The sequence below is a fragment of the Rhopalosiphum maidis genome, chromosome 4, assembly GCF_003676215.2.
Source record: "Rhopalosiphum maidis isolate BTI-1 chromosome 4, ASM367621v3, whole genome shotgun sequence".
In the NCBI taxonomy this organism is placed as follows: domain Eukaryota; kingdom Metazoa; phylum Arthropoda; class Insecta; order Hemiptera; family Aphididae; genus Rhopalosiphum; species Rhopalosiphum maidis.
In genome coordinates this window covers 26789357-26812833 of record NC_040880.1, presented here as the reverse complement: position 1 = coordinate 26812833, position 23477 = coordinate 26789357, and the positions used below count along the sequence as shown (strand labels likewise).

The 23477-nt window shown below is 26.1% G+C and overlaps 2 protein-coding genes across 3 annotated transcripts; both read right to left on the bottom strand.

Moving 5' to 3' along the window:
- Positions 1 to 5328: 5328 nt before the first annotated feature.
- Positions 5329 to 13034, bottom strand: LOC113560670. 2 transcript variants are annotated; one of them, XM_026966688.1, is made up of 10 exons: positions 12380 to 13034; positions 12065 to 12164; positions 8865 to 9089; positions 8608 to 8801; positions 8373 to 8540; positions 7630 to 7828; positions 7425 to 7562; positions 7271 to 7351; positions 6998 to 7075; positions 5329 to 6013 (listed from the first exon to the last, which is right to left on the bottom strand). In XM_026966688.1, exons 1-10 carry the CDS (start codon positions 12418 to 12420, stop codon positions 5798 to 5800), a joined length of 1440 nt encoding a protein of 479 aa, XP_026822489.1. In that variant the 5' UTR covers positions 12421 to 13034; the 3' UTR covers positions 5329 to 5797. The 2 variants fall into 2 exon arrangements, with proteins under 2 accessions (XP_026822489.1, XP_026822490.1); XM_026966689.1 differs by lacking the exon at positions 6998 to 7075 and having other exon boundaries at positions 12380 to 13033.
- Positions 13035 to 14271: 1237 nt separating this feature from the next.
- On the bottom strand, positions 14272 to 20686 carry LOC113560744 (androgen-induced gene 1 protein-like). Its single transcript, XM_026966799.1, has 5 exons — positions 20109 to 20686; positions 17816 to 17953; positions 16665 to 16882; positions 14678 to 14846; positions 14272 to 14464 (listed from the first exon to the last, which is right to left on the bottom strand). The coding sequence occupies exons 1-5, from the start codon at positions 20289 to 20291 to the stop codon at positions 14438 to 14440; spliced, it is 735 nt and encodes a 244-aa protein (XP_026822600.1). The 5' UTR covers positions 20292 to 20686; the 3' UTR covers positions 14272 to 14437.
- Positions 20687 to 23477: the final 2791 nt, after the last annotated feature.

The window sequence follows — 23477 nt, the reverse complement described above, 5'->3', positions numbered from 1 at the left end:
ATTCGAATTATTACGGTATTTCAGTTAATTAAAAAGTATATATATATAGGTATATAGGTACATAGGTAAGTATATAGGTATCTACAGCATTGCGATTTCATAATATTATATAAAACTTTTATTTTACTTATTTATATTTTACCGATAAAACAGGTCTAAAACTGTTAAAATTAGTATTAAATTGTAAAAATACTAATTATTTGGTTTTTTGACATTTTGAAGTATGACAATGTTAATTCAGTTCGTTAATAGCAGACCATGATACTTAATGAAAATAATGATTTCGCACTAACAATAAAATAATTTATATATATGTGTGTAGTAAACACTATCCGATTTAATTTCTAGCTGATTAAAAATATTCCTACATACCTAGGTATCTTTCAAAGCCAAAATTTGCGGTCACTTAATCTTTTATTACTTCAAAAAATCATAGGCTGAGTCGTAGCGAGGTCCATCAGTCCACCTGGCCATTTAACATATTTCTCCCATTATACATCCCCCCCCACACATAACTTTTTCACAAATGAGATATTATATATATTTATTTGTGTTTGTATATAAATTAAAATTTTTTTTTAATTACTTATTGTTTTTTAATTATGCCAAATTGCCAACAAACTAATGTTTTTAAAAATTAAAAACCAACAAATGGTAATAGCGACTTCTAAAATACATACTAGATATTTTTATTCTTATATATAAACTTATTTCATTAAAATATAGATTACAACTTACATTAATATAAGTAAATTCATTAAATTGAGTCTAGTGGCAATAATAAACAACTCACACTTGAATTTCTTCTATAACTTTCTTTCGTGAACTTATATATAATATATAAATGATTAAATATTGAAATATGATAATATGAATATAGGTCTATTCTCTCTACCTACCAATAAGGCAATAAATATGAATATATTGACGGGAGTTGAATTTTTAATTATATTTTTAACTTTAACACGTCATATCTTATATTTAATTATATTTAATAACAATAATGCTAATACATTTTTGAAATTATTATAAATACTCGGTGTAATATTATAATAATGTTGTATATTTTATATCGTAAACATTTTGCTAATAGCTATTTATTAAATATATACCTATTATGTAAATTATTGAATGGTAATCTAACTTGAATAGTCTAAATTTGTCCTAAACTTATCATATATTTATGATTTATATTAATACATAGTACACCTTACTAACTAACACATATTCTAAATAAAACGTATGTTATAAATATTGACACTTGACAGTAAGATAAGTATATTTTATTTTGGCTTTTGCTGTTGCAAAATCCTTTTTTTGTTGCACCCTTGGCCTACGCCAATCTTACCAAACCTTCATACAGCTCTGAATTCATAAATGTCATCTATACCGATATCAATAAAAGTAGTTAGATATAAACAAAATTACTAGTTACAACAGTCCGCAAATTATTATCGTTAGCATTCGTTGCCTATTTGCGACTGTGCACGTTATTTCAACAACTATAATTTGATTTAAAATTTGTGATTTTTTTTTTATCATAATCATATAGGTACTAAAATAAGAAAAAACGAAAATATCGATTTTGTTATTTTAACACTTAAAACAATATCAATCGTCATTCGTCAAGGCGACTGTTATATTATTCATATTTCATTATATGAGTACACTTATACATCATATTGACGCGCGTTATTATATATGATATGCCAATATTACTGTTTTGATATTGCTACGATAAAACCAATAATCAATATAACTTAAATGTATATGAGAGCGTTGTTAAAATTAAATAACCTCACCCCGTCACCACTGAAAATTATATAATTACATCACATGACTGTACGCGAGTATCGCATTTTGAGACTTACGTATGTAGGTACACTGCGGAAGTAACGGGCGTGTATGTTTTACACACTATACCTATCATATATAATATAGTGCACGTGCAGCGATTAAAAAATACACTCTATTTATATGCACACAATAATATAAGTGCTCGATGCGGGGCGTGATCCATATTTTACTGTATAGCCTGCAGTGGCGTGGCGAAGTCGTAGAAATGACTTTATATCCGCCACCGATCACACAAATTTTATGACCCCTACCTATAAGTACCTTGGGGCGAGGGCGTTTTTGAATGAGGTCAACAGCTGATAAGACGATCGTTTATACGCAGGGTATACTAATTATGGGACTTTTCTGTTAAAAAATTTTTTTTTATCTATAAAAAGAACAAAAATTAAAATTAAAAGCGGTAAAACCATGTACGTACTATTGTTACGAGGTCTAATCGATATGAATCGGGTATAATATAATATATATATGGTACATAATTATTCGAAAATTTCATTTAATCACCTTCAGAGTAGGCTTTTTCTGAGTCCTTGTAGTATCTGTAATTCGGGTGCTGAATCTCTTTTCTATTTCTCTCCTAACCTATTTTGTTAATAATATAAATATTATAAACAATGTAGCGATTGTTGGCACCCGGACTGAAAGCAAGGACTTTTATCTTTTATACTTAAAATTAAATAATGATTTGACATAATAATTTTTAACAGTTTACCAAAAAAAGGGGGATTCTAAATCGAAAAACAGATGTTTGTAACGCTACAAGACCATCCTAAAATAGTATAAAAGTCTCAAAAAATCAAAAATATATAGTTTTCAAAAACATTTTAAAATTTCAAGTTTCAAATTTTGAATAACTTTATTATTTTAAAAAAGGAGTAGTAATGAATCGTCATGTATATAATATTCTGCAGTGCTAAAATTTATGCCTATATTCAATAAAAAATGTTAAAATATAAAAATATTCATTTAGGAAATAAGTTTTTTTAATATTTATAAAAATCAGACAATACAAAAATAAAAATGTTTGTTCAATAGTAAATCGTAGTAAACAATAATACTATTATTATTATACAGTTAACTAATAGAGAAACATTCTATATTTTAATTAAATTACGTTTTTTTAAGGTGTTTTGTGTAGGCAATTTTACTACAAATCCAAAATTTTTACGATTTTCTCAAAAATCATTGTAGATATAAACATTTTGTACTCTTATATTGTAATAGTGTAACATGATTGATTTCCGTCAGTTTTAATTCTATTTGATCAAAAACTTATCATGGGGATACGATTTTGGAAATTTGACTGGAAATTCAAGTACCCATAACCCCATCCAAACGAAAAATGTATGATTTTACCATGTAATTTGCAAGAATTTACACAACATATTTTATAATTTGTACGCATTTAGTTCAGACGTAAATGATAAAAAAGAGTCTCAAAAGGTGAAGTCAGCCAATAGCGACATATAATATATTTCCATCCCACACACATAACGCACCTATCAAAAATTAAATTGTTTGCAATTTATCCGACACATAATTAACATGTATTTATGTGAGTGATCCAAAATATGTCCTGTTGGCTCGCGAAAACCATTTTCGTAATCCACACATATCCCCAACCCAACCCAACCCCCACTTGAAATATGCAGTGCTAGTAAGTCGTAACGTACTAAATAATGATGCAGGAAAAATGTTGGAATTCCAAATATTTTGTTAATTATATAGATATTAATATGATTACTATTATGCAGTGTGTCCCAGCGAAATATAGCTATTAGATAAGACCGTAGATTCCTACTTCCTAGATACGTTCCACAATCCACAGACACGAAGAAAGTTACAGGACTAATTAAAATGTTTGAGTCAACAAAGAAAGTCGATCCACTGAACGTCGTCCCAAAAATGCTTAAGCGTCAGACGGTACGATCTGGGGGACGGTGCTCGCGGGAGGTATGAGAGTGCAATATTCCTACTTAGCTCTTTTTGTCAATTTATTTTTCATACATAGAAAAATTGTATAATTTATTGTAAAAATAAAATATTATGTTTTCAGTAATTTTTCTGACTGATTTTCAATGTTTCATATTATAAGTAAATTAATTTTATCGATATCAATAAAATATCTGATAAGTTATAACTGATCAAATAATAAAAACATATTTACAATTTACCACCATCGCGGGACTCGGAATGATGTGTGTATTATATACACTGTATAATAAGGGCCAAATATAAATTCCTACGACCTACACTGATCTTTTAACCTGAAAAAATTTAGATAACATCCTACTCTCCGGCGTTTTTACTTGAGTACGTGATTTTGGAACTGAAAAGCTCAAAGTTTAAAATTGTCGTAACTAAATACAACTGATCTTAATTATATTGGAAATTTGGACGAAATGTATATAATATATGTTAATCTATGTTGCCACCTTTGTCTAAAATAAATATTGACGAAGTTCATGATACAATAAATTTAATGGATATTAAAACAAACCGCTTTGAACAATTTATTTTATCAAATGATCAAGATATTCATATTATAGTATTTTCTCGTACAGAAAATTTAAAATTTCTCTGTTCTAACGATTAAATAATATTGGACGGTATCATTAGATAGGTATTCAAAATATTTTCTGCAGTTATTTACAATTCGTGGTTTTAAGAATCAAAATTATAAACCATAAACTTTTACTTTGCTTTCTGACAAAATGGCTATTTATTTTTTATTATTATATTATTTTGTAGGAGATTACCATTCCCCGTATAAGACGTTATCAATAACAAACAAATTCCTCTTACACGTGCGATGTGCTTAATGATATAGTACTACTATTACAATAATTAACTAGCATTAACAGATAAAAAATACATTTCTTCACTTATAACGTATAGTTTAGAAACAGTCAAAAATTCGTATCACTCTCTTCCCAAATAATCTGATCACTTCACTATACCCACACTATACCCGTTATATAATATGAATGTAGATCGAAACCATGGTGATGGTGTAAACTATAAAAAAAAATACTGTAAGCGAGATGGATTACCGATAAAATAAAACCACAACTACAAATCGTAAATAAATCTGTCACATGATTTACTATGCTCAGTAGTTAATAATAACAAACACTAAATACGTTTCAATGATCTATCTATTTAGGTTCAATATAATATGTACAAAACTTTATGATATGCAACTGTTATTAAAAAAAAAACCTTTTTTGGAAAAAGTAAATAATGCAATTTAAACAAAACGAAAGACACCGTCTAATAATTTTCTACCTATTTAAACAGTTCAAATGTATCAATATTAAACATCAACATTTTAATAAAGTATCTAAAAAAATTAATAATCAATAATGTACCTATTGAATATATACATCCAAAAGAAAAAATAATATATAAGAGTACCTATTAAGTAGTAGAATCATATTGACACACCTAATCTAAAAAAAAAAAAAATACTTGTTTGATTAATTATCAATTTATTAATCACACTTTAACTTTATCACAATACTGATACATTATAAATTGACAATATACCGTACAAAATTGTACTGTAAACTGTGTAGTCACTAGTCATACTTAAATAATATGATCAATGCGTTAATCAACTGATCTAAATTGATTGAAAATTATTATAAATACAATGTATAATTAAAAGATAAACATCAAACATCACTTCAAAACAACAAAAAACCTCACAAGATCCCTATCAACAACCATAATACTGATACTACAAAATTTAAAAATAATTAATAAAACAAAATGAGGAAAAAACAGAAAATCAAGAAATACAAACTAATTAGGAAACTTATTTTAAAATTAATCATACATAGAAAAAAAAATTTTTTTCAATTAAATTCAAATTGGACAATAATTAAAATAATTCAAAAATGTATTGTAAATTATGAAAATATTTTTTGAAACGATGTTATTTCCATGCTTGATTTCTCTCAATTATTTTTTTTTCAGAATCTGAATACCGAAGTATACTTAATATTGCATTTAAATGTCCAGTGGTATTCGAAGGATCGGTTAGATAATAGTAAAATGCTGATTTTAAGAACTGTAGTGTCATTTCAGCGTCATGTAATGGGCGTTGACGTTGTTGTTCCAATTGTTGTTGGAGAATAGTTTCATACATTGCCTGTAAAACAAAATAAAAAAAGATTTTTTTTTATAGATAGGAGTTAATAAGTAGACACTTTTGCAAAGCTATTAATTATCTCCAGTCAGCCATGACCAGGATAAGCCAGTGCAGTAGTAGTTATGTACACTCTTTTCTACAGTTTTGTGTTTATCTACAAAAAAAAAAAAAAAAACAAAAAAACAAAAAAAAAAAACTATATTCTGTTCACTTACTACTGAGACAGGATAATAACAGCGTAAAATATATTTTACCTGAGCAAATTAAGCTGTCAATTATGAATTTATCTACAAATATTTCATCTATTTGGTATATATTTTACACATAGAAATCTACAAATATCAAAAAAATATTATATTTTTTTATATTTTAATGAATTACTTATTACTACCAAGAACTTTTATAATCAATTGTCTATTGTTCTAATATTATTACAACAGGGAAGAAGCAAAGAATTGCACTAGGAAAAACAGTTAAGCAAAAGCTTTATTTTATAATAATTAGTATTACATAATATAACAATTTCACACTTCAGTTGAAAAAGATTGGATTATTTGGTTTCACATAAAAAATTCAATAAATACCATGTGCGAAAAAACAACTGAAAATGTAAAAAGTGAAACTTTGATAATTACTTTTTGTTTAATATATTAACAAAGTTAAATGATTCATTTATAAAAAATCAATCTGTATTTTTAATAACATTAACTAAAAGATATGTGATTTTTTTATTTGTTCTGTATTATATAATGTATGTCATTAACTTACTTCGAACTATTATTTATTTATTATCCTTTATTTCCTACCCACCAACTATTTGCCAAATAATAATAGTAAATAACAATAGACAATATTAATAAAACAAAAATAATTTATTGTAGAAATCCAATCCAGTATTGATCAATATACAACTCGCTTAAACTCCCATGCAAAATACAATTAAAATTCCATAAATTTTCACATAAGGGGATCTGAGAGACGAACCTTTTTAGTGCCGATCATCCAAAGGGCAATGGCCTCAGGTCCGGATAACAAAGTGCCACCAACACTTTGACTACGTCCCTAAATTTTAAACATATTCTAAAAAGATTCTAAACAAATAATTGTTTACTCAAGACAAACGTGTACAGTAATAAATTCACAAAATAAAATTGCTACATGTTAGTGAACACAAACACAAAAAGGAGATTAGAAATTAGAATATTTGAATAGAATGTAGTATATTAAAGTAAAATAATGACAAATAGTATATCTTACTTTGGTCTTTTTTAGTTGCAACTTAAGATTGCTCAACTCATCTACATCATCTTCAAGTTCCTGACTATCAGTCTCAGTATCCTAAATATTAATATTGGTATATTAAATACAAATAATATAGAAATGCTGAGAAAATTAATGAGCCATAATATACCTTTTCTAGACATACAGTGTTTTGAGTTTGTGTTGGGATTACATGGTTTTTATCTGAATTAGATTGGTGTAAAGAGCTTTGAGTATTTACTGTAGTAGCATCATAGAAATTATGGTGCGTTTGATCAGTTTCAGTCTTCTAAAGCCCACAAATACATATAAAAATATTATTAAACAGTTTTTTTTTTTTTTTTTTTTTAATAAACCTTATCTAATTGCAATATTGATTGAGTCTGAGTAAGAACATCACAAAAATTCTTCTTTGTGTGGTTAATAGAAGCTGGATCAATGGTCGTTAGAGTATTATCTTGTACAGTTTTAGACCATTTAAGAAAATCATTTTCTCTTTCAAGTTCTTTGATTCTGATATTTGCTTCATCAAGTAATGGTTTTAATCCATAATATCTTAAAAAAAAAGTATGGCATATCATTAAAAAAATTAGTATAGATTTAAATGCAACTCGTTATTTTTGTGCAAATAATAAAAATAAAAATTAATAACTTGGCAAAATTTGATGATTATTTCATTATTGTGAAGTTTGTGTTTATTAAAGAATATATAATAGAATAGAATCTATACTTCTCACTTTCTTTTTCACTGACCTTTTTTGATAAACCAAAATACCTTTGTCTTCTAATCACTATAGTGAAAATCAATTTTTTAATCATATCTCTGCCTAAACACCCTTAGCGGCCTTAACTCTAATACTATAAATCAACTTATTAAATTTTTAATAAATTCTGGCTTTAACATTTAATTTGCAAAAAAATATTGGTAGTTATGCAATAACTTATCACTATTTCGATACCATTCTTGTAAGTATAATCATATTGGAACTAAGCATGACTGAAATTCCAATAAAAAAAAACTTCCTTAAATTGAGGTTCAGTAAAAATCTATACTATTTACATTATTACTCAGTAATAAATAAGTTAGAACAGCTCTTACTTTTCATTAAGTGCTCCTAAGCTTTTTAATAGTTCTTCAATCTTATCATTATGTTTCTCACGTAACTCGTCATAAGCTTGACGTAATTTCTTAGCTTCATCATATTCATCACCATGTCCTGAATCTGCTGGTGATGGTGATGGATTTAAAAAACTCCTTGAAAGTTTGCTAAAATGAGAAATAGAAAACCAATTAAAAAATGTAAATAACATTATCTATTCAAAATAATAATTACGTTGAATCAGGTTCAGGGGTGTGTTCTTTACTGGGTATGAATCTAGCAGTGTCCTCATCTTCATCACCTTCTGCAATTGAATTGTTAACGGCTTCATATCCACACTTTACTTTAAGTTCAATATTCTCTCTTTTAAGCCGATCAATCTCTGTATCTTTATCATTTAGTTCACTGTGAGCATCATTTAGCAATCTCTAAATTATTCGATAACTATTATCATTATTGAATATTATAATGTAAAAATGATTTTGTTTTACTCTAAGATTTCTGATAGTTCGACTAGATCTCTGTGTAGGAGTAAGATACTCTTCGCTGCCTATATTTGAGGGGCAATAGTGTAAATAAGCCTTTTTGCGACTGGAATATGTAGTGCCATTAAGAGCAAACATAGAATGCCCATTATCACACTGACTGCTGGTAGTACTGCCAAAACTTTTTTCTGATGCACAATCATCATCTTTTTCATATGTATTTAAAGTTTGCTAGAAATAACATTAATAATTTAGATGTAAACATAAAACAATTAAGTTGAATTATTAAATAATTATATTGTTTTAATATATTTATCAAATACAGTGCTAACACAAATACTAAATATAAATGTGTACCAGTATTACTAGTAATGTTGTTATAACTATTAAAAAATACAAAGTAATAAACAGTATTCAAAATCAAAGTATTGACCTGACTTTTTCACAAAATATGTACACTATTACTTTATAAATAGCAAAAATTGTGTGGAATATTTAATAGTCTCACAATTTTATTTATTACTTATTTTAAATTCTAATTGGAGTAATAATTGTACTAATTTCATGGGTTTTATTTGTGTTATATTGTGTACTCAATAAGTAGATAATTGATGAATGCGAATGCTTCTAATTTATACTTTAAGAATAATTTTGGATAGAAAATTGGATTTACTAAAAAATTTTTAAATTAAAAATTCACAATAATTTTTATTATAATGGGGAAAAATTGAAGGAAAAATGGAATTTTTTATGCTAAACCAGGTCTCAACTAAATTGATTTCTTTATTTTGTTATAATTCAATTATAAACCACAGAAACTTAAAATTTTCAATTAGTGGTTATATTATCATTTTCTATAGATAATAACTTTTTTGAGCTATTATAGTCCGTTAAACATTTAAGATTCCAATTCCTAAATTAATATATATATATATGTCAATAAAAAAGATTAGAATGAATAAAAATGTTATAGTACCCATTTGCCTACCTTTTTACATATGAATTTTAAGTTAATTTTGATAGTAATAATTGTATGTCATAGACTTTCACAGGCTTAATAAAACATTTTTGCTTCTAAACTAAATTGTCTAAGTACTGTCTATCATTGGATTTCACAACATAATGGCACTACAATTGGTAACATTCCAATGTGTCAGAAACATTATTTTATAAAAGAATATTACAGAACATTTTAAAAATAGAAATCTACATAAATAGCATAAAAATATATGTCTGATCTAGTTTTAAAAATATTAAAACCCTTTTGTACAGTAATTTACTGATTAATAACAACATACTATAATTTATAACCAAAAAAAAGTATTAAAAGTTATTTATTAAAACCTACCAAACTAATAAGTAAAAGTTCTCAATATTTTTATCACTTAATGCCAGTGTTTCTCAACCAGTGTAACATGACATATTGGTATGTTGCTGAATAAGTCCAAATGTGTCACAAAGTATATTAAATATGACACAAAATAAATAAACATTAAAAGGTAATTGATATAATTTCTAAAAATAAGTTATCTGTTATCGACATATTTTATATACTTTAAATATTAATCATTATTATTTTTATTTTATTGTGTGTCACAAAGTATAAAATATTTTAATATTTTGCCATAACATAAAGGTTGAGAAACACTGTCTTATACTAACAAACCTGACCTGTAAATTTAAATTTATTCTAAGATAGAGAGGATCATCATAAATTACAAAGTAACAGATACAAACATCATATGTAATTCTTTTTTTTTAATTTTTACTAGGTACGGGTTGATTTTTATTGTTACTTTCAGCTCATGACATGTACTAATAGTATTAAGTATATGATTAGTTTATGAGTAAAAGTTCTATGATGATATCACTTGTTTTTATTAGTACACTTACAACCTCACAATTTTATTCACTTATGGAATCTGTATTCAACATGCATATTATCATCAATTCCTGGACTCTGGTAACACAACATTTTATATCTTAAGTTCTCTGACTTCTACCCTTTCAAGAAAACCATTGATTTATTTTAATTTAATTAATATTGCATTTATATGGATTTTTTAAGATTTAATAATGTATTCATCTCATAGCCTAAATAGATAGACTATTAAATACTACAAATACTAATATACTAAGCACTTTAAAAAAATGATTGATTTTAATAGTGACTAAATATGCCAAAAAATTAAAAACAATCAATTGGTAAATTTAAACTTTTTTAAAACAATTTTGGTAGACAAAGAAGAACCTAATTTTTAAAATGAAATAGGATAATATCTACTTTCATTACGATATACATTAAACAATATTCATAACCACTAAATTATTATCATACAATTCATACTATATTGTTTGATGTTAGTATACATTATCAGATAGGTAATTATTTAGATATGTATGTTTTGAGTCATTTAGCTATCTTGAAAAGAAAATAGCAACTATAAAAAAAAAAAAACTGTCCACAAGCAACTTAATTTTGACATGGTAGTAGTATAAATTATCCATTAACATTTATTTAACACAAATTATTTATTAATGTCATTATAATTATTAAATTACATTAATAAAATTCTAACTTATTAATAAATGATTTATTATTATTATTATTATTATTGCATTATAAGATAAATTTAATAGGATGACAATTATTAGAATACCAAATACATAAGTCGATAAAATTATAGATATTTTAATCTGATTAAAAAGATACAAATGATTCATAAAATATTATAATTATTAAACAATAAATGATAATAGTTCATTATGTTTATCAGATAATAAAAACAAGATCAAAGTTAGTTTTTCAATTTATTTTTCTTTATCTATTACTTATTTAATTATTGTAATTTAACTATCAATATTTATATTAATAATTACTACTTAATATTGAAAATTATATCATTATTTTTAGTATTTTTTTTTGATTAATTCATTTTATTCATAGTCACAACCATTATAAATATCCTATCAAAAATAAACCTCTTACCCTACTATATAACATATTATACAAATAATATACATAATAATGTTATGTTTAATTGACAATAGTTTCAAAGTATGAGTCAACAAATAAACAATTATCTCCTATTAGTGCATTAAATTAAATGTCAATGGTATCATACACCTTTCTTTAGGAGGTATAGGTACTTTATTTACATTATACCTATAATTAATATAAATGTGAAAAACAGTTTTTCACTCACTAGACTTTGATGTCTTTGGATCTTCGGTGTTCTATTCAAGTTCCGCATCCAATTCGGCTTTGGAATACGGCTAGGCGATGCATTATTACTGTTTGACATTCTGGGATCACATATCAAAAATTATAATAATAATAAACATAATAGGTAACTGTTGTAATGAAAATTAATTACGATCGCACACGTCATAATATTATTAAGTAGACGACGGGAATATTAGCCTTGTGTAATTTACGCAATGCTAGCTATTAGACGGCGAATGCCGGTCAATATAGAAAGGAAAAAGACTAAATTTTTTATGAATATTTAAAAACTCACATGAATGTAACGGGACTGGTAATGGTGTCATCATCACACATTTAAAGTACGCGATGAAGTTGGTTTAATTCGGTTTTCATTCGGAAACCCGTTCCGATCGGCTTAAATGCATAATATTAATGCCATTTTGTGTTTACTATTTAGATATTTTTTTAGTATTAGGCCACAATAGGCCCTGGACGCGGATTGATTAACAAAACACAATTATTATAAAATTTAAAACCATTACTCGAAATGCCAGTGCCCGGCACGACAATGGGGTACCGGACGGACCAAATACTATGATATCAATTATCCATTCGAACCCGGTTTCGTAAATTCGTAATAATTTATAACAATAAAAAATAATAATATTATAATTACTGATTAAAATATAATAATTATAATATTTTCGACGATAAAGGCGTATAAATACAGACAATATTAATAACTAAAATATTATATAAGTAACAGTCGTCACGCTCGTCGTTAATCCATATGTGAGTATGTGAACGCGACGAGTGGCAGCAAATACTATAACATTATACTATATAGTATTTGGTAGTAGACACGAGATAGATAAGACGGTTGTTGTGGTCGAGTAGTTATTGTTGTTGTTATTATTGGTGCGGTAACCTCGTTTTGCAAAATCTAAAATTGGCGACTGCCGTACTGCGACAGTGGCACGGTGCGACGAAACCCCTACTCCGGCCCGTCGGTAATTGGTATACTGTTGTCACTGCTGCTAGCGCTCGTAGTGGCAGAAATACAAATTATAAACTGTCGAGTTTTGACTTCATACTTCGTAGTCACATAAATATAATTTATTATTTATTAATATACCTATGTAGGTACCTATCATTTAAATAAACATTAGTCAACGTTTTTATGCATTTTACGTTGAAATGTAAATTTAAATCATTAAACGGCATAAGTAATCGAAGGTTAAATATTATTATTATTTATTATGATACAATATATAGTAAATACTTAGTATATTAATATGGTCTTGATAGCATATTACTTTAACCCTTTTATAGACAGTATAGACCACGGGTGGCAAATTATTTGACCGCTAATGGGCGTAACGGCACTAAGTGCTAACATTTTTTTTTTCGAACGTGCCGTGAAATATATATATATAGGTAAGTATAATAAAAATATTTTAATTTTTCGCATGCCATGTATTTGCCATCCCTGGTATGAAGACATAAAGTGGTGACTATAAACCAGCCTCTAAAATACTAGATTACATTACTATTACACATTATGATTTATAAACTTCCACTCCCCCTAACTCGTGTTTGTTCGCGTACCTACGTAGTACGGTTTAATTTTTCGAACACACAGATGTTTTTTGTTTAATAAATGTTAAAAACCGTATAACGAGTAGATAGGTAGCTAGGTATATATTTTTCACCAACAGTAAAAAAAAAGAAAATAATAATTGTAAACGTTTGAAAGTTTGCGCATCACAAAACCAATTATAGGTACAGCAATTACGCGTGTGACTGTCACAATGTCACATATTTATTCATGGATTCTACACGAGACTATCATAACACTGGTACGTAACCAGGTAACCGGTAGATACTTGATATACTAGTTCCACATCTATATAGTTCTATAATGCAAATTAATTTATAGCTGCCACTCGTTTAATATTTAATTGGAGATCCGAAACGTTTAATTAAAATTATACTATGAATATATTACGATATGAGAACAATACGTCGATACGTACTTATATCATAACTTGATAAGTATTAAGTACCTAGCAGCTGATTTTAGCAAGTGTTCAGTTTTCGTTGTTATTAAATAATAAGGTAGGTAATCGACAAAAGTTAATACCTCCATAACACATTATATTATGTTGTATATGGGTAGTGTGTATATACATATAAAATTATAAATTATAGACACCTATTATAGGTTAGATCTCATTTTGATATATTTTATACAATTCAAAATTAAATAACACATACATGCGATTTATAAGTACCTAAAAATCTGGACATTCAGGTACATTAAACATATAAAATTGAGTATGATGCCAAATTAATACCTATTGTATTCGTTTTATTCTTTCTTTGTTGTATTGGATTTCTGCAACAAAAATGTGCACGATTACAACAATCTTTATTAGATAAAATAAATTCGGACAGCAAAACTATAATATAATATATAATAATATCGATATCAGTATTTCGTGTTTACTTTTTTTTCTACTAATAATCAATATTATTAACATTATATTATCATTGTAAATTTGTAACCCATAAGTAGAAAACAAATAATATAAATTTGATATAAACTTACATTTGAAGGACGAATACCCCAGTAAATGTTATTAAAATATTCACCAACTAGATAGGTAAATGGAGCATATAAAAAGGTTCCGGTGAAGAACATCACTCTCAATGGTAAGTTTAGTTTCGCAAGAATAGGATAAACCCACATGCCACTCTTGTAAAATACATAGTTAATCCTGTAAATATTTTTAACTATTATAATATTAAAATGTACATTTATGAAATTTAACTTAATTATAATATGATGATTAAATACTAATCTGTAATCACAACCAAATATGTAGCTTGGGGTGAAACAAAATTTACAATTTTTAACTACCTATGTTGAAAGAAGTTTCTCAGTTAAATGCCTACCTATAATAATTTATTCTGCGGTAACAAAGTATAAACAGTTAATCAACGTCGGCAACTTAAAAAAATCAGTTGTAGTACAATTTAATAATGTAAGCAATGTTTGTATTTACTATTTATTTATTTTTAATTAAATTTATTTTTATTATCAATTATTATATTTTTAAAAAATGTTTTCAATACAATTATAAAGTGTATAAGTGCAATAAGTTTTTATATATTTTAATATAAATATTAAAATATTCAATCAATTGAAATATTGAACGTGTTTTTAATGCGACAACTTCACCGTCCTAGTACCTAGATAATTACTTAAATAATTATTCATTAATGCAACTTAAATAGTTAAATGTCTTTTAGTGACACATTTAATTTGTTTTTAATTGATAAAATATTAATATCACAATTCATCTGTGATCATAGTCAAGTATTAACCTAACCGTCCTAACCTAATATTTGTAAATTGTAAATTACTAAACGTCTAATTACTATATCTATTTTATATTTTATTTTATTATAGTCAATATAGTCATGTATATAATTTTTTACCATAATTTCTATTAATTTTAGGTGTATCTAATAGATATTGGCTTTCACCACTTTTCCATCTCTTATATTTACATATTTTACATGCAAGGTATATGTCTAGCTATTATTTAGATCACTACTTTCCAAATGAAATCATCCGATGTTCTATTTTCGAATTTTCCTAAACAACTCAACCGGTATAAATATTAAATAATAAAACATTTAACATTTAAATAGGTATTAATAATGTGTAGTATCTATTTAATAATATAATACTTATTAGTTATTATTAATGATGCCAGTGGCGGATCCAGAGGAGGGTGATTGGGACGATCGCCCCCCACCTTCTCTCTCTCAAAAAAATAGTTTAAGTCCCTGATTTTAGTTTTTGACAGAATTATACATCAAGGGTAACAAAATTATAGTGATATATTTTTTTATTACTATTATCTACTATAAAAAATATTTTTTTTGTTCTGTACGAGACTGTGGAAAGTAACATATGTATGTACCTAAGTAAATACTTTATCAAAATTAATGTGTGCCCTTTAAAAATCGCCCCCCCTCTGTTATCTTGGTCTTAATCCGCCCCTGAATGATACTACCTATATTATCTAGAATATTTAGACTGCAGGTATAATAATAAATCATAATATATCTAAACTTATAAATAGGTATAGGTACAACGTACACATTAAATTTGTTATTGAAAAATGTTAGCTAAAGACCACCTACCTATGTAAATCTTTGTAAATTTATAAATTTTTTTGAATTGAAAATTTCTTTGTTGGTATTAATATTATTCTCCTTAATTTAAAGGTATTTATATGTGTGCGAAAACTTCATTCACAGATTTATAGTGTTTTACCCCCAATTAGGCTTTTTCAGTACGTACCTTTTTTAATTTAATAAAGAAATTGTTTATTTATTTATTTTATTTTAGTTTTTGATATATGTATTTTATTGTTATAACTTCAATCGGTTATAAGTTTAAGACCATTAAAACATTGAAAAAAATGTTGCATAAAGGGCACGATAAATTAATACCTCTTTTCTAAATGTAAATATCTTTAAAACTTACTTTAAACTTACTTTAAAAATTCAAATATACTTACCAAACCAAATAGCAAAGTTTAAAAGTAATAAAAACAGACAACCCTGTAATCCTGGATGGATATTCTCTGTAAGTTGTGATCATTTCTAATATTGCAAATATAAAAATATGCGCATGTGTAACATGATTCAGCCAAGACGGGAAGTATAGATCATAGTGCAGAGGCATAACTAAAGATTTATCAGCAAACCACATTGGCCAAAAGCTTACGGCAATAAACTGTAAAATAATAATCACCAATATTATTAAAATTTTCTTTATTGCTTTTACGATATTTAAATTATAGCTATTTTTATAATAAATAGGTATACTAATTTATACTTTTATTTATAAAATAAAATACAATACATATATTTATAATTAGTATAAAATAAGCAGTTATAATTTATAGATATTATAACTTATTAGTATTATTATTTCTAGCTGTATGTATAAAATGGCTACCGACAAAATATTAGTTACTTATATTATGATGAAGGTCGTATGTGTTTTTGTAGATAAGCGTAGCAAGTTTATTTAAAGTTGGAATGCAAATGTCTTTATGTCGACAGTCATTAGTGATGTACCAAGGACCTTCTGATATTAAGCATATACATATAGTCTTAAATGCCTATATTGTTTTAGTGTTAGACGGTTTGGCTAAGTCCCAAAGTTGAATACCATAGTACCACATAGGTCTTAGAAAAGCCATGCCGATTGATCGTTTAGTTTTCAAGGATAGCTTAGAGTGGAGTAAAGGTCTAACAAGGTGAAGCTTCAAATTGAATTCTTTACACTTGTTTTCAATTGGAGACCCCAAAAAGAGATGTTTATCAAGTATTAGATCCAGATATTTAGTTTGCGTACAAAATGGTATTTGTGGATAGTCAATACAAGTTGGAGAAGGGGGTATTATATAATAATATAAATTGTACTTTATTGTTATACTTCATAAGATACCTACATAAGAATAACATATTATGCTATATTTTATATTTGTTCAAATACATTAAAATGTACTTATAATGTACTTTATAACCTACTATAATGTGTGAGTTATTCAATTTTAACTAAATATATATATATATATATAATCTTTTTATGGACCTAACCTACATTTAAATTTACTTTTATCAATTTGTGTTGTAATTTGTAAATATATTTTCATATTACCATCGACAGGGGGAATGCAAAAATTGTAAAAAAATTGTGTTTGCTTCTTTTAAGCGACTCTGACGTGACAGCTGAGCAAGTACGCACAGCGATGTGATCTACGAATACCGCGTACAGGTAGAAAACGGTTTGGATGACCTGTGAAAAAAAAAATCAATCATTATTGTAGTGCTGCCATTTATTCAGACATTTAGTTTATTCTAAGCCCAAAAAATGTAAGCCAGTAGATTATTTATGTACCTACTACCTATACAACTATAAAAAAATTCAATTTCATAATTTTCGACCAAATGGTGAATAATTTGTTTTGCTTTATTTATAAAAGTTACCTAGCTATAACTACTATTTCAAATTAAAAAAAAAAAAAATGAAATTTAGGATAGTCAAGTACAGTTAACTACCTACTTGTCCTACTTATAGGGGGATTAGAGTAATCGTCTTTGAATTTAATAGCGCTACTGTACATCAATAAGCAACTCTGATGAGTAGAATTATTAAATTTACTATAATAAATTTTTTTTATTAAGTGTTCATTTTTTACATTAATATATAATTTTGATCAAATATATGTGCTAAATTTGTTTAACCTTAATTTGGCTTTTGACTACCCGACTAACGAATGAAAAATAATAACATCAAATACATTGCAAAAATAGTATAGAACTCAATAATCTTAAAAGCCCTACAATTACTATAGTACAAGGGAATATCCGAATATAGTAATCTACAATCTAGTTCTTAACACCTTAATATTATAGTCCTATTATAACATTTATAACCATAAATAATTACGTAATATGCCACTGTAATAAAAAATTATTGTAGCTGTCTAAGTCAATTAAAAGTCAAAATTTAAAACAATTTAACAAAATTATTAGTATATTTTTAAAGATTGTTAGAATTCATATCATAGTTTCTTAAGTTTTATTTTCATCATTAAACATTTTTAAATTTTAAGCCTTAACTTAAACTTACGTAAAATAACATTTTATTTTTACGTTATTCAAAACGCTCAAATATTTTAAACTATTTCATTACTGTATTCACACTTTAACAATAATAAAATCAGAAAGAACAATTTGAAGATTTATTCAGTTTGAACAGTTACACAACAACAATAGATAAAATAGTGAGTAAATAATTTTGGGCAAGTTCACAATATCTAAAATTAAATTCAAGTGACACTTGGTACTTTTTATTTATTTAGAATAAAAATGTTTTATTAAAATTTACAATTAAAAACACTCGAAAATTTTTATTTTCAGGTCTTAGAAATTAAAAATAAATAATTTATGTATAAACTTTTTACTTATTGGTGATTATAAAATAGTTTGAAAATTTTCGTATTTTTAACTAACTTATTACATAAAATAAAGTTCAAATTTAAAACTTAAAAGAAATTAAAGCTATGTTTATTATCCTTCTTGAATTATGCAAACAATAAAATTAAAATTTCTAGATAAATGTTATGAGCATGGTTTGATTCTAAAAAAATTCTAACAAAATTCTGTGCCGCTATATTTACGTTAGCAGCGTAAAATTTAAAAATGTCTATTGTTGAAAATCAACTCTTATAAACTTTGAAAGTAGTTCGACAATCTGTAACAATTTACAATTTAAATGTTAACTAGATTATATTATTCTTGCGCTGTTAGGTTCAAAAGAGTATAAAATACCGAATATTTACTTAGAAAAATTAAAAAGTACCTATAGAAGAGAAATTAAGACGTCTACAGACCTGCAGCAGTGAGTTTTAGGAAAAATTGTTTTTGAAATTCAGTATTCTACAGGAGCTAATCTCTAGCCGCTAGAGCAGTGGTTGGGAACCTTTTCGTAAGAAAGAGCCATTTTTTCAAAAAATTACAAAACTATGATATCTAGGGAGCCGCACAGGTTTGAACAACCTTTTTTTTTTATTGTGGTGTATAAATTATTACTTTATTAGTACATATATTAGAGTAAAGATAGTATTATTATTTCATTAGAAAATGGTAGGCAATAAAAACATGATAATACGTCTTACATTTAGAAAATATAGAAAAACTTTATTTATCACTATAATAACGCAGGTATAATATAATTTAAATTTTACGGATCTCGATTGATAATTATCCAAAGAGTTGCAGGTTCCCGACCCCTACGCTAGAGACTATAAAAATATTTATTAAAATAACAAACATTGTACTTAGGAAATAGTACTGAGGTGCAATCAAGTTTGCAAATAATCAATCTTAATGAATGGAAATAAAAACAGTTAAATGACGTATATAATATAAAAGCAAAAGGTATTTACCATATTGCAGAAAGTTAGATATTTGAATTTCCCGCCAAAGGCCTCATCTAGGGGGTTGAGGCGGGCTGGTATGTTGACGTATGTGTAATAATAGTAAAGTGAGTAAGTGAAGAGCACGGCACCGGACAGATGTACGCCCTTGTTGACGGTGTCCATGATGCAGGTTTTGGACGTGTTGGCCATTATTCGTTGTAACCGATTTTCTCCAATATAATATTATAATTGAATAGAATAGGTATATTAAGTTATATCGTGTAGAAAAAAAACTGCGCCACCGAAGATAAATTTGCCTACATACTAACTGTATAACAATAATATGTACCTATCAAAATTGTATCGACAAAATAGATATTTCGTTTAAATCCGTATTTCACAAACACCTATTATATAGCTATTGATAACCTGTACGTAATCGTAGGTTATATTTATTGACTTCATTCGTTCGCGGTGTCAGATCGAATGAAAACGACAAAAATGAACTGACTCGACTGCGCTGGTCCGGACCGGTCAAACGGTACACGATCAGTAATCACCAGTTAAACCTTCATATATTATATTACAATATGTCTTGGATATCTATAGTGCATTATTAACCTAACCTAACGAGATACTGACACAGTGAATATAAATACAATATGTACAGTTTATACTGTATACCTACTATATATACAGCGTGCACGGTCTCGGCTTAGATAAGAGAAGCCCGTTGAACTTTAGCCCGTTTACCTATACGCCAGACTGTCAGATAAATTAATAATAAAACCGACATAATACATTGGTGAATACGAGTATTATAATCACAGAATAAAAGTTTATACAAGGCGATTCTTTTAACAAATTAATACACAAATATTATTATAATTTTTTGTTGGAATAATTTATGTTTTATAATAATAATAGCAATAATAATATTTGATTGGAAAGACAGTTTGAATATAATATTTAAAATAACAATTAAATAACATATAATTACTAAAATAATATATTTAACAATATATGTATAAAAAATAGTGTTTGGTTCACGGGTATTTCAATTCATCACTGAGGTACAACTTATGCAATCCTAAAATTTTATATTGCCCTTATTTTTTTACCTTAATATTTGTTGGTTAGTCCATTATCATTTTGTGATTTTTATATGATCGCCAAGTACAAATTCTTTCATAAATTAAAAAGAATCATTTTTTATAAACTTTGAAAATATAAAATTTAAAGCTTGATTCATAGTTCTAATTTTAAATATAAAAAACATACACGAGTGAAGAAGTATATCGTAATTTTGGCCGGACAGCGGTTACTATTCACTCGTCCTTTTAACATTTAATGCCCATACAATTATACCTAAATAAAAAATTACATAATTTAAGAATTTTTTTTTTTTAGTTAAATATTAAATTTATTCTGTTTATAAAATTATATTATAGGTTTTTGGCGTCATTTGCGTCATTTAAACATTAAAAGCTGTTACTATCAAAAATAATGATGAAAAAATAATTAGCAATGTAAAATGTTATAATATTACATAATACTAACATTTTTCAAAATAATAAGTATTTATTGTTGAGTATCATCCTATATAATATTCATGTACCAGTGAGCTGTGACTGTTTATGCCTATAATTAATCGAAAGTTAACAACGCATTTTAATATCAATTCGACCTCTAAACAAATTTTATGTCTATAGAAATATTCCATATAATTTGTATATTAGGTACTATATTTATATTTATGTATTTTACGACCAATCAAAAACAATATTATCCAATCACAACATTTTCGATCGATTACTTCTTTATGACTTAATATTATTTAAATATAGGTAGTCATCATATATAATTGTACTACTTCATTATTGTGATAGTTAGATTTTCGCTTTTCAATTTTAATTTCAGTAGCATTTATATTTTATCGTATGTACAGATACTAGATAGTAATTTTTTTTTAAAGTGAAAATCCAAATTTTGATTTAAAATATATACATATAATAATTATCGCCTATATTATTATTCTATGGTAAATATAATGGATAGATATTAAATATTAAAAATGCATTTTAAGTACCTATTTAAGAATAAAGCTGCAAGAGAAAACCTTGATCCCGATTCGTGAAAATTAGATAGTTATAACTTATAAATTAACATTTTTTAAATAGTTATTCTGTTTTAAAATATAAAACTAAAATAATATGATAAATTTAAAAAAATCGTCATTATATCGGTAAAACACTTACCTAAATTCTAAAAACATTTGTAGTAATTGTTAACTTTTAAGGAAATCACTTTAATATGACATATAATAAATATGATACAAAATACCTTAAATAATATATTATGATATGAGTTTAACTAGGGTTAATGTTTATATTATTTGAATATACCTAATATTAAAATATTGGGTTTATTATTTTTAGTCATACTATATAAAACCAATGCGTTATTATGATTATTACGGTGTGATTTATTTTGCCATAATCTTCATTAAATTAGGTTACAAATAAATCATTTGTTTATATTTTGTTCTTATTATTTTATAACATAATAACTCAATCAATAACTTATAACTAAGACGTTTTCAAAAAAAAAAAAACTAGATTCAGCAGTAATTTTTTTTTATATAAACAACGGGTCCTCAATAATATAATAATATTTTAACCAATTTTATCATTGCTAACTTATTGAAACAGTACATTTTATGAGAGGAAAAATTGAGTTGCAGCCAAAAAAAAAATATTAAAATGTTTAAATAGATTGGCAATCTTGTTGCAAAATATTCAAAAATATATTTTTTTCTATGTCAGTAGCGCTTTTCATATACCAATACGTTTTTAAACAACGTAAAAAGAAATGCTTATATTGAATATAAATACAATACATAAATATCAGATTTATTTACTTTGATGGATTTAAATATGTGATATCATCTTTAATGATAATTGATAATATTACATACTTAGTTGAAAAATATTTTATTATTTAAGGATACCTATTAGTTTATAACAAGGTATACTTTACTTTAAATGTAAATTAAAATAAGATAGGTAGCTTGAATAAGTATAGTTTATAGTGACTAAATTTTTTTATCGTAGGCGTAAATTAGGGAGGCGCTAAGGGGGACTTAGCCCACATACATTTTTTTAAAGTTTTTCAATAAATTTTAGGTTATTTATTAGAGAAAAATATAAAATGTACTATGTACTACATAATTCCTCAACAGGATATCCGATAGGTATGTGTTATGTGAACGTTTAAGGGTCATGTAAGAATTTTGTACTGTAAATTTGTAATAAGATTTAAACGATTGAACTATACGTTAATATTTTATAACAACAACGTTATGTATACGCCGTTAAATAAATGATTTTTAAGTGT